Source organism: Bison bison, unplaced genomic scaffold (assembly GCF_000754665.1).
Source record: "Bison bison bison isolate TAMUID 2011002044 unplaced genomic scaffold, Bison_UMD1.0 scf7180017864163, whole genome shotgun sequence".
NCBI classification, from domain to species: domain Eukaryota; kingdom Metazoa; phylum Chordata; class Mammalia; order Artiodactyla; family Bovidae; genus Bison; species Bison bison.
Genome location: NW_011494735.1, coordinates 4,503,709 through 4,516,629, shown reverse-complemented (window position 1 = coordinate 4,516,629; position 12,921 = coordinate 4,503,709). Strand labels below are relative to the sequence as shown.

Here is a 12,921-nt window from a genome sequence, read left to right as displayed (position 1 = left end):
TTGAGCCTTTTTTTTCCTTCAAGTAAGTTTTCTGTTTCTGCACCTTCGGGGACTCCTATAATGTAAATGTTGGTCTGCTTGATGTTGTCACATAAGTTCTTTAACACGTCTTCACTCTTTTTCATTCTTTTTCTTTTTGCTGCTCTGATTGGATGAATTCCATTGTCCTGTCTTTGGATTTACTTACCTTTCTCCTGTCTCATCTAGTGTGTTGTTGAACCCCTCTACTGTATTTTTAAGCTCCATGATTTCTATTTGGTACTTTCTTATATTTTCTTTCTATTGAAATTATTTTGTTCATGCATAGTTCTGCTGAACTCAGTGAGCATCTTTATGACCACTACTTTGAACTCTATCATGTACATCACTTACCTCTATTTCATTAAGCTCTTTTCTGGGGTTTTATCTTGTTCTTTGATTTGGAATGTAGTTCTCTGTGCTGACACTGTGTTGGTTTATATGCATTAGATAAAACAACTATCACTCCCAGTCTTGAAGGAGTGGGTTCATGTAAGAGATGAACTTACTATTCAACCCTGCCCCAGCTCTGGGTTTTGTCTCAAATCTTTGTGATTACCCAAGCTGCTTACTTTAGTCTTAATGACTCCCGTAGTTGAGAGTATGCCAAGACCTGTTAGTGTCTCAAAGGGGAATATTTTGCACAAAGGTTCAGGTGTACTGGAAGCCAAACCCTCAGACAGCAGCTTTGAAGGTATACAAATATCTCTCTTTCAGGGAAGGCTGGGAGATGAGTGTTTCTATCTATTGCCTTTGCACTGAGCCCTGCGGTGATAGCCAGTTAAGAACCATTTCTTTGTTTGATATCATCTCTTTGAACTCGTGAGAATCAGGCTATCAAAGAAAGTGTTCTCTGGGTAGTAGCCACAAAAGCCAAGGGGCTAGATGGGTATACAAGCTCCTTTCTTGAAGACAAGTTGAGAGTGAAGATGGTGCCCAATGACATCTAGAGATGATTGTAGTCAGCCACTAGATGTAAATTTAATTAGAAGCCTGCTCCTTAGGCCACAACTATGAAGATAAACTAATAGTCCTCTTTCACCAAAAGACTGCTTTTACTGCTGCCTCTCCCACTGTGTCCTGGGTGTAGCTGGTTAAGAACTCCTTTTCTGTTTGTTACAGTCCTGTGGGATCCATCAACACAAGCCCTGCTGGTCAAACAGAACCAGGAAATGAAGGGGTGGCCCCTGGGTGGCAACTGTAGAAAACAGGGCACCAGACAAGTGCACAAACTCCTTTCCAGGAGACACTGGGATCCTGCAGGGAGGTGGAGGGACAGGGCAAAGATGGCAGCCTCCATCTCTGGAGAGTATTTCAGCTGACCCCTAGATATGTGTTAAATGAAATGACTGCCCCTCCGGCTGAAGCTTTCAGACAGGCAACTAGGCTTCTTTCACAGAAAGACTGGGCACTTTTCCATCAGCTGCCTTAGCACTAGGTCCTGGGGGATAGCCAGGTAAGTCTGTGTGATTCCTTGAAGAACTGTTTTTCAGTTTGCTATAGCTTTGTGGGTCTCATGGATGCATGCCCCCTCATTTTCAAAGCTATGTGTTTCAAGAGTCTCTGGAAGGAACCAGTCCTGCTGACACCTGGACTTTAGCCCAGTGAGACTGGTATTGAACTTCTAACCTTTAGAACTGCACATTTAAATTCACTGTTATTAGAGAGGAGACAAGATGGTGGAGTAGAAGGACAAGAGCTCACCTCTTATGGAAACACCACTGACAAAAAAAAAACCCTGGAATCTACCAAGAGATACCCTACCTTCAAAGAAAAAGAAGAAGCCACAATGAGACAGTAGGTGGGAGGTACAATCCTGATAAAACCAAATCCCATACACGTTGGGTGGGTGACCCATAGGCTGGAAAATGATTATACCACAGAGGTTCTATAGGATTGAAAGTTCTGAGCTCCATATCAGGCTCCCCAGCCTGGGAGTTGGGCAATGGAGAGGAGTCGTCCCTAGAGAATCTAGCTTTCAAGGCCAGTGGGGTTTGATAGCAGGAATTCCACAAAACTAGGGGAAACAAAAATTCCATTATTGGCAGGCACGCACAGGGTCTCATATGCACCAGGACCCAGGAAAAAAGCAAAGACCAAATAATCGACTGGGCCAGACTTACCTGCCAGTATTGCAGGGTCTACTGTGGAGGTGGGGGTGATGGCTGTGGCTCACTGCGGGGACAGGGACACTGGCAGTGGTAGTTCTGGGGAGTTTTCATTGGCACGAGCCCTCTGGAAGGCTGCCATTTTCTCACCAAGACTTGTCCCCACCCAAAAGCCTGTAGGCGCCAATGTTGGGAAGCCTCAGGCCAAATAATCCCTCACCCATCAGCAGACAGACTGTTTAATATCTTCTTGAGCACACAGCTGCCCACTAACCACACCCCCTGACACAGCCCTGCCCACCAGAGGGACAAAACTCATATCTACCCACCAATGGGCAAAAATCAGTCCCTCACACCTCGAAGCCTGTACAAGCCTCTTAAACAGCCTCATCTACCAGGAGGCCAACAGCAGAAGCAAGAAGAGCTACAACCTTGCAGCCTGTTGAATGGAGGCTGCAATCACAGAAAATCAGACAGAATGGCAGAGAACTATGTCCCAGATGAATGAACAAGGTAAAATGCCAGGACAAAAACTACTTGAAGGGGAGATAGGCAATCTACCTGAAAAAGAATTCTGAGTAATGATAGAAAAGATAATCCAAGATCTCAGAAGAAGAATGGAGGCATAGATTGAGAAGATACAAGAAATGTTCAACGAAAAGCTAGAACTAAAGAACAAAGAGATCAAAAATCACAATCACTGAAATGAAACAGTACCCTAGAAGGAATCAATGGAGTAACAGGCAGAAGAACGGATGAGTAAGCCGGAAGACAGAATGGTGGAAATAGACTGTTGTAAGAGACAAAGACGGACACTACACAATGATCAAGGAACCAATCTAAGAAGATATGACAATTGTGAACATATAGGCACCCAGCCTAGGACCACCTCAATATATAAGGGAAATACCAACAGCCATAAGAGGAGAAATTGACAGTAATAGTAGGGGACTTTAATACCCCACTTTCATCACCGAACAGATCGGTTAGAGAATCAATAAGGAAACATAGACTTTAAATGGTACATTAGACCAAGGAGTATTCTTGACACCTTGAAATTTCAAGAATACAATTAATAAAAGGCCATATATATTTTAAGACTCCACTCATTTTAAATCATGTTTTCCCATCTCAGTTTGTCTACTTTGTTGACAAATGTTATCTTAATGACATAAATGAGAAGAGGCCACAAAGATAAAAGTTATTGAATTCCATATTTCCTTCTCATTTTTTTTTCAATGTAATCAAATGTAAATATCCACTTTGATTTTTTCCTCTTTTGCATTTAAAAAAAAATAGGTTCCATTTATACTTATTCCTACTAGAGCTAACCTTTGGACAATGCAAGTGTTAGAGACATCAACCCTCCACACAGTTGAAAATCCACATACAGCTTTATGGTTTGCTCTCTCAGCACTGGCAGAGTCCACCAACCATGAATTGTACTAGAGTACATATTTAGTGAAAAAACAAAACCAGTCCCCCACTCCACCCCACGCATATAAGTGCATTCATGCAGTTCATACATGTGTTGTTCAAGGGTCATATGTATCCTTTAATCTTCAGGTAGTACTCAACTGTTAAACATCAGTCATAATTTAGTAACCTGATTCTGTATTTATTCATTGAATTTCGGTGGCACTGTTTTTTTGAAGAGAGATTTCCATCACGTCCCAAGTCACTAAACATTCCCAAGCCTCAATTCCATCACCAAAAAATGGGCATAATATGTATATACCTTCCAGGATTGTCATGAAGATCAAATACAAGAGGAGGCTCAACAAATATTAATCCGTTTCTTAATCCTTCTCTTTCTTATTTGGATAAGAAAAATGATACAAAGGAATAGAAAGACCCCAGCTATGTAAGTCTGAAGTTGAATAGATATACTACATAAATTGCTGGGATCTCAATTCAACTTTGTTCCTCAGGAGCAAGAATATGTGAGGAAAGAAGCTCTGCTTAGATCTTCCTTCCTTAGGGCTCTGAACTAGCTCATAGTCTTCCTACCACTTGGAAAATCTGCATTTACGCAAGATAGCTTGTGGTACTGGCAGTATGTGTGTTGGCATCTTTTGTATTTTTCATCTTCTTCAAAACCAAAAAAAAAAAAAAAAAACCCCCAAAGCTCATAGAAAAGTAAGCTATCTTTGAAATTGACTTTATACCATCCTTTAACATCTCAGATAATGCTAGAATAAGACTCAGGATGTTTGAAACTATCACAACATTGTTGATTGGCTATACTCCAATATAAAAAAGTTTAACAAGATTCAGGATGCAAGGCAGAATATACCAAGAAAAAAATTCCATGGTACTTTAAAATAATCAGCAAACAGTAATCAAAACAGCATGGTACTGGCACAAAAACAGACATATAGATCAATGGAACACAACTGAGAGCCCAGAAATAAACACACCAACCTATGGTCAATCTTCAACAAAGGAGACAAAAGAAATATACAATGGAGAAAAGACAGTCTCTTTAGCAAGTGGTGTCGGGAAAGCTGGACAGCTGCATGTATATTAATGAAGTTAGAACACACACCATACACAGAAATAAACTCCAAATGTCTTAAAGACTTAAACATAAAACATGACACTATAAAACTCCTAGAAGAGAACATAGGCAAAACATTCTCTGATGTAAATCATAGCAGTTTTCTTAAGTTTCCCAAGTCAATAGAAATAAAAACAAAAACAAATGGGACCTAATCAAACTATAAGCTTTTGCACAGCAAGGGAAATCATAAACGAAAAGACGACTGGGAGAAAATATTTACAAATGATGCGACTGACAAAGGATTAATCTCCAGAATATATAAACAGCAGGGCTTCCCTTATAGCTCAGTTGGTAAAAAATCTGCCTGCAATGCAGGAGACCTGGGTTCAATTCCTGGGTCGGGAAGATACCCTGGAGAAGAAAATGGCAACCCACTCCAGTATTCTTGCCTGGAGAATCCCATAGACAGAGGAGCCTGGCAGGCTACAGTCCATGGGGTCACAAGAGTCAGACACGACCTAGTGACTAAACCTCCTATATAAACAGCTCATACAACTCAAAAAGATTTAACAAAATGGGCAGAACTAGACAGTTCTCCAAAGATGACGTACAGATGGCCAACAGGCATAAAAGGATGCAAATCAAAACTACAATTAGATACCATCTCACCCTGGTTACAGAAAAGGCGATGGCACCCCACTCCAGTACTCTTGCCTGGAAAATCCCATGGATGGAGGAGCCTGGTAGGCTGCAGTCCATGGGGTCTCTAAGAGTTGGACAGGACTGAGCGACTTCACTTTCACTTTTCACTTTCATGCATTGGAGAAGGAAATGGCAACCCACTCCAGTGTTCTTGCCTGGAGAATCCCAGGGACGGGGGAGTCTGGTGGGCTGCCATCTATGGGGTTGCACAGAGTCGGACACGACTGAAGCAACTTAGCAGCAGCACCCTGGTTAGAATGGCCATCATTAAAAAGTCTGCAAATAACAAATGCTGGAGAGGGTATGGAGAAAAGGAAACCTGCCTACAGTGTTGATAGAAATGTAAGTTGGTGCAGTCTCTATGGAAAACAGTATGCAGATGCTTCAAAAAACTGAAAATAGTATTGCTATATAATCCAGCAATCCCACTCCCTGTCATGTATCCAGACAAAACTATAATTCAAAAAGATACATGTATCCCTGTGTTAACAGCACTATTCACAAAGGTCAAGACATGAATGTCCTTTGGCAGATGAATGGATAAAGAAGATGTTGTACATACATGCAGACCACAGACAGAACAGTTGCCAGGGGGTAGGTGGTGGGACAGGGATGTCCTGGGGGTTGGGGATTAGCAGATGCAAGCTGTCTAGAATGGATAAACAACAAGGTCCTACCAGGAACTATATTCGATATCCTGTGATAAATCAGAAAGGAATATAAAAAATATATAAAACTATGTGTTATATATACATATATAAAACTGAGTCACTTTGCTGTTCAGCAGAAATTAAGACATTGTAAATCAATTATACTTCAAATTTAAAAAAAGTTAGCATTTCCTTCTTGGCTGGAAATGGTTGTTACGCTTTAACAGAACAGATCTGAATTTTTTGACAGCCTATGAACAGTGTTTTTGGATGACCTTAGATACCCACACAGCCCCCCTATATCATCTGTGAAACTGAAGAAAGATTTCCAGGGACCTATAGTCTGCCTATCCTCAAGTACGGGGAAACGAAGAGTAATTTGGATTCAGGTCAGTTGCTAAAGTCTTCATATTTGAGTTTGACTTTCATTCAATGTCCTCTAAAGATTAAAAGATTCATTTCTATATACCCCTTACCCAAACCTAGAGACAGTAGTTCAAGTTGGGAATATCTGAACATCACTGTTACGAACAAACACAGACCATGCTTAACTACAGAATTTCTATTAGAGGATAACCCCATACCACCAGCCAATTGTAAGCTACCTTTTGATCTTATATGTCTGTTCAATACTCTGTCCAGGCACCGCCAAACTTTTCACTTACAAGTGATTGTTTTACCAAAAGAGATGATTTATTTTGATATGTTAAAATTGAAAATGGGGAAAAAATTAAAAAGACCAGTAGATCCAAAGATTTTCAGATAAAAGTCAGCACTATGACATCAGGAGAACAAAAGGCAAAATTTTGAAAAAAGTTCATGTAATAGGCAAAGGAGAATGAAATCTGAGACTTAAATTTTGTGGCCACACCTGGAAATGAGGGGGAGAAATAAATGTACATCCCTTGGGGATGTATCAAGTTCCGTGGATGAAAAGCACATTCTGGGCAAGAACTGGCCAGAGCGCAGTCTGAGCTGGTGGTTTTCAGGGGACTGTTCATTCCCCTGTCCCCACCTGATGAGCACAGGTGTCACTGACTTTGGATCCCATGACAGATGCATTATCCGTGTCTCTCAGGCTTCTGGCACTCAGCACATACCAGATTCTCTCGGGCCCAGGTTGCTGGGCCTAGGTTTCTGGGTGCTGTGGGCATCCCCTAACCTCTGGATTCAGCTCTGCTCTAAGGAGTTCAGGGGAGAGGACAGCAGCAGATAATGTTATGTCTTGCTCATCTTTACTTCTCCCCAGAGAGGGAACATTTGGGACATTCCAGGTCCCTAGAATTCAGACTCACCTTAATGTCTGCCTTACCCTCATCTCAGCCTGAGCCTGGTCAACCCTCTTAAGCTTGACGACACAGCAACAAAGAGCCTGAGTTTAGACTGAGGTTGGAGGTGAGATTTAATTGAAAGAACGACCAATCAGAACCTTAGAATAAGCTGGGGTGAGGCAAGGCGTATGCTGTTAGTCCCAGCTATCAGTTGACTAAAAACAGTCGAGGCAAGTGACTTGGCAAGATTTCACACAGGCAGATAACAGAACAGCTTAGGCTTTACCCAGGCTCCTGCCCTCTAGACCAGTGTGGTCCTCAACCCTTTCATCACCACAGACAGGTTTCATAGAAGACAATTTTTCTACAGACCAGGGGTGGAGGGATGGTTTTGGTATGAGTCAAGCACATTGCATTGGTTGGGGACCTCTGCTCTAGACTAGGTTCTTCCGTTAGAGCAAGAGGCCTTTCCTTCCCAGACCAGGACGACTTACCAGAGTCTTTGACCCACCTGGAAATCTCAGATCTTAGCATCATAGCAAGTGGTGAAACTGAACCAATGAATGTGATGCACCTTGACAAACCTCAATAATTTTCTTAAACCAGAGCAATAATGGTAAAGAAATGTTTGTTTCCATTATCCACAAACATACTCTTTGGCTTCCCACTCGGCACCAATATGGAGAGAACCTCTCTATCAGGTAAGAGTAACCATGCTGTATCAGTACAGCGGATGCATGTTGATGTATGGCAAAACCAATACAATATTGTAAAGTAAAAAAAAAAAAAAGTATTTTGAAATAGGGTTTCATTATTAAACTAGGGAGGAAAACAAACAAACACCTGTCTTACACCACAAGGGGGCAGTGTTGATGTATTAATATACATTAATACATAGGTTTAAGTGATCTGTGCACATCTGATTTTAGGGACACGCAGATAGATGAATACTCTTTATAAAATCTAGTTAAATGGACTTGTAAATGCTTTAAATTAATAACAATAATGCTTAGGCCATAATTTGTATGTTATTTAACAGTTTACAAAGCTCCTTCGCTGACAATATTATTTCAGCATTATATTTCAGAGCCCACCTTAATGGGGCCCAGTAGTACCGTAATCTTTCCAGCTAGTCTGAAATTCATAGAGTGTATTTTGTGTTCCGTCGCATTCCCAGTTTTACTCTTCTAAAGGAGGAATTTTTAGAGTTTACACTAAAAGATTGGTATAGGTAGAAGCTACAGCCAAAGTAGAAATGTGCCTTGTGAAGAAAGTCAAAAGGAGAAACACCAGAACAGAGTCTGGTGACATAATGAAAAAGGAAAAAGACCCAATAATAAGCTCAATAAAAATTATTAAGATGCTGGTTAAAGTACACTAAGATGCTGGTAATACTACATTTTGTAATATCCCCCATCAACCTACTCCATTAATGTCTCAGCCAGTTAGATGCAGTCCTGCCAATTCAAAAATATTATTTCTGGGAACTTCCTGGGTGGTCCAGTGGCTAAGACTCTGTGCTCCCAATGCAGGGGGCCTAGACCCCACATGCACACAAGAGTTCGCATGCCACGACTAAAGATCCTGCGTGCCACAATTAAGACCCAGTGCAGCCAAATAAATAAAAATAAATATTAAAAAATACATAATCTTTCTGTACTTGTGTTTTGGGATGGCAAGCGGTTGGGGGTCAAGTATGAAAGGGGGAAGGAATATCCATGTTCGGGATGTATGGCCAGGAGAAGCTTCTGATTGTCCCTGCGCTCAGCCCTGTACCCCTCAACTACCCCATCTCTTTGCAGCAGATGGGAAGCTTTGGTGTGAAGCATGCAGAAAATCCAGGAATTCTGCAATTATGCAATAGGTCCATGATGAAAACTTCTTCAACACACACACACTCCACTTTTGGTTTCATATGGTAGCATAACCGTTACTCGAATTCTTGATGCTTTGCTTCCCCCAACTGTTCTGAATGGAGAAAAATACCACGGGCAATGCAGAAGAGCCTTCCACACCCTGCCCAAGGTTCCACCATCACCACAAGCGATGTGCTGTTCTCATGCAATGGTTTTCAAAGAGTAGTCGCTGGACCTGCAGCATCCGCATCACCAGGGAAGATGTCCATCATTCCAGACCCACTAAATCAGAAACTCTGAGGATGGGCCTGGCAATCCATGTTTTAACAAACCCTCCTGGTGAGTCTGTTGCACATGTCTGAGAAATGACTGCTTTTCTCACACCGTCCGCTCATCTGTCATAAAGGTCAGACAGGCATCAAAAAAACAGGCTGCAAAGACTCCCAGTGCCTGGTCATTTGGCACAGTTGAGAGGCGGGAGGGGTTGAAGCCAATGGTGCTAGGTCACCACCAGTTCTAGGAAAAAATGTAAAATGGCAGGTCCAACATTCTCTGGATCTGTGGTATTAAATGGCAAATGACAAGCAAACTTGGCTTCTTTCTAAATGGGTGATGATGTAACAGAGTTACAGCCTGTTTTATTGATCTTTTGCCAGGTCATTCAACATGTAAAATTAGAAGTACTCTGGATTTTACATCTCCATATTAAAGTAACACACACTATCCTTTCTCTTACATGAGCTGATGGGTGCTGCATTTTTCATATGCTGCAGATGCTCATGCAGAGAGAATTCTGAACCGTTAGTTTTGGTACTAAAAATGAGGCTAGACCCAGAAAACAGAAATAGGGGCTTGCATTTTCTCAACCCAAAGGTTTTGCCAGATGCTATATTTTATGATAATATGAATTAATAAGAAAATCTTACAAACCTATGTGCACCTGTTTTATATATTCAATCAGCGAATCTTTGTTATCCTTCCAGAAGCCTGGAAGCTTCTCCTTGCGAGGATATTTACAGCATGACAGCTCCAACGTAATTTCAAAACACTGGGCCCAGACGTAGTTGTAATCTTGCATTCCACCTAAACACAAACATATTTAAATCTTTTAAAAAGTATGAAGTTGGAGTGAAGACAAGTATCATATACCTTGGAGACATGTGAATCAGACAGTTGCAATGACAGTAAATGTAAACAGGAAAAGATGAATTTGACATATTGGCACGTACAACTACAGCTTGACATTTTATTATCCAGACATGACCAAGCAATCCTAAATATTCCCATATGGGTAACTGAATCAGAGCTGACTGATGTTCATCTATGCATCCAGATCAACTGAGGAGTAAGGGAAGGGTATTTTCAAAAATCACAACTACAAAAAGGATTCTTCATATTACATTTCTTTCCTAAATTACATTTTAAACAGAGAGAAACTAGAGTGAGATTTCTTTTAAAATATTTCTACAAGCCTTTCATAAACACATTTATTCTGTGAAAATAAGTATACACTAGCGTGTGAGATGAGTGCAATTATGTGGTAGTTTGAACATTCTTCAGCACTGCCTTTCTCTGGGATTGGAATGAAAACTGACCTTTTCCAGTCCTGTGGCCACTGCTGAGTTTTCCATATTTGCTGGCATATTGAGTGCAGCGCTTTCACAGCATCATCTTTTAGGATTTGAAATAGCTCAGCTGGAATTCCATCACCTCCACTAGCTTTGTTCGTAGTGAGACTTCCTAAAGCCCACTTGCCTTCACATTCCAGGATGTCTGGCTCTAGGTGAGTGATCACACCATCTGATTATCTGGGTCATGAAGATCTTTTTTGTATAGTTCTGTGTATTCTTGCCACCTCTTCTGTTAGATCCAAACCATTTCTGTCCTTTATTGTGCTCATCTTTGCATGAAATGTTCCCTTGGTATCTCTAATTTTCTTGAAGAGATCTCTAGTCTTCCCCATTCTATTGTTTTCCTCTCTTTCTTTCCACTGATTGCTGAGGAAGGCTTTCTTATCTCTCCTTGCTATTCTTTGGAACTCTGCACTCAAATGGGTATATCTTTCCTTTTCTCCTTTGCCTTTCGCTTACTCTTTTCTCAGCTATTTGTAAGGCCTTGTCAGACAACCATTTTGCCTTTTTGCATTCCTTTTTCTTGGAAATGGTCTTGATCCTTGCCTTCTGTACAATGTCGTGAACCTCTGTCCATAGTTCTTCAGGTACTCTGTCTATCAGATCTAATCCCTTGAATCTATTTGTCACTTTCACTGTATAATCGTAAGGGATTTTATTTAGGTCATACCTGAATGGCCTACTGGTTTTCCCTACTTTCTTCAATTTAACTCTGAATTTGGCAATAAGGAGTTCATGACTGCACAACTGCACTCATCTCACATGCTAGCAAAGTAATGCTCAAAATTCTCCAAGCCAGGCTTCAACAGTATGTGAACCATGAACTTTCAGATGTTCAAGCTGGATTTAGAAAAGGCACAGGAACCAACATCTGGTGGATCATTGAAAAAGCAAGAGAGTTCCAGAAAAACATCTACATTTGCTTCACTGACTACGCCAATGCCTTTGACTGTGTGGATCACAACAAATTATGGAAAATTCTTAAAGAGATAGGAATACCAGACCACCTGACCTGCCTCCTGAGAAATATGTATGCAGGTCAAGAAGCAACAGTTAAATTGGACATGGAACAACAAACTGGTTCCAAATTGGGAAAGGAGTACATCAAGGCTGTATATATTGTCACCCTGTTTATTTAACTGATATGCAGAGCACATCATGCGAAATGCCAGGCTGGATGAAGCACAAGCTGGAATCAAGATTGCTGGAAGAAATACCAATAACCTCGGATACGCAGATGACACCACCCTTATGGCAGAAAGTGAAGAGGAACTAAAAAGCCACTTGATGAAAGTGAAAGAGGAAAGTGAAAAAGTTGGCTTAAAACTCAACATTCAGAAAACTAAGATCATGACATCTGGTCCCATCACTTTATGGCAAATAGAAGGGGAAACAGTAGAAACAGAGGCTTTATTTTGGGGGGCTCCCAAATTACTACAGATGGTGACTGAAGCCATGAAATTAAAAGATGCTTGCTCCTTGGAAGAAAAGCCATGACCAACCTAGATAGCATATTAAAAAGCAGAGACAGTGCTTTGCCAACAAAGATCTGTCTAGTCAAAGCTATGGTTTTTCCATTAGTGATATATGGATGTGACAGTTGGACCATAAAGAAAGCTGAGCATCAAAGAATTGATGATTTTGAACTATGGTGTTGGAGAAGACTCTTGAGAGTCCCTTGAACTGCAAGATCAAACCAGTCAATCCTAAAGGAAATCAGTCCTGAATATTCATTGGAAGGACTGAGGCTGAAGCTGAAACTCCAATACTTTGACCACCTGATGTGAAGAACTGACTCATCTGAAAAGACCCAAAGGAGTATGTCAAGGCTGTATATTGTCACCCTGTTTATTTAACTTATATGCAGAGTACATCATGAGAAACGCTGGACTGGAAGAAACACAAGCTGGAATCAAGATTGCCGGGAGAAATATCAATAACCTCAGAGATGCAGATGACACCACCCTTATGGCAGAAAGTGAAGAGGAACTAAAAAGCCACTTGATGAAAGTGAAAGTAGAGAGTGAAAAAGTTGGCTTAAAGCTCAACATTCAGAACACGAAGATCATGGCATCCGGTCCCATCACTTCATGGGAAATAGATGGGGAAACAGTAGAAACAGTGTCAGACTTTATTTTTCTGGGCTCCAAAATCACTGTAGATGGTGACTGCAGCCATGAAA

The 12,921-nt window shown here is 41.0% G+C and overlaps 1 protein-coding gene across 1 annotated transcript in view; it reads right to left on the bottom strand.

The window, feature by feature from the left end:
- The window catches only part of CPM (carboxypeptidase M), a 75,250-nt gene that overhangs the window by 6,092 nt on the left and 56,237 nt on the right, over positions 1–12,921 (bottom strand). Inside the window, exon 7 of the mRNA XM_010841556.1 lies at positions 10,039–10,191. Within this exon, the coding sequence (XP_010839858.1) occupies positions 10,039–10,191 (153 nt within the window). The remainder of the gene's footprint in view (positions 1–10,038; positions 10,192–12,921) is intronic.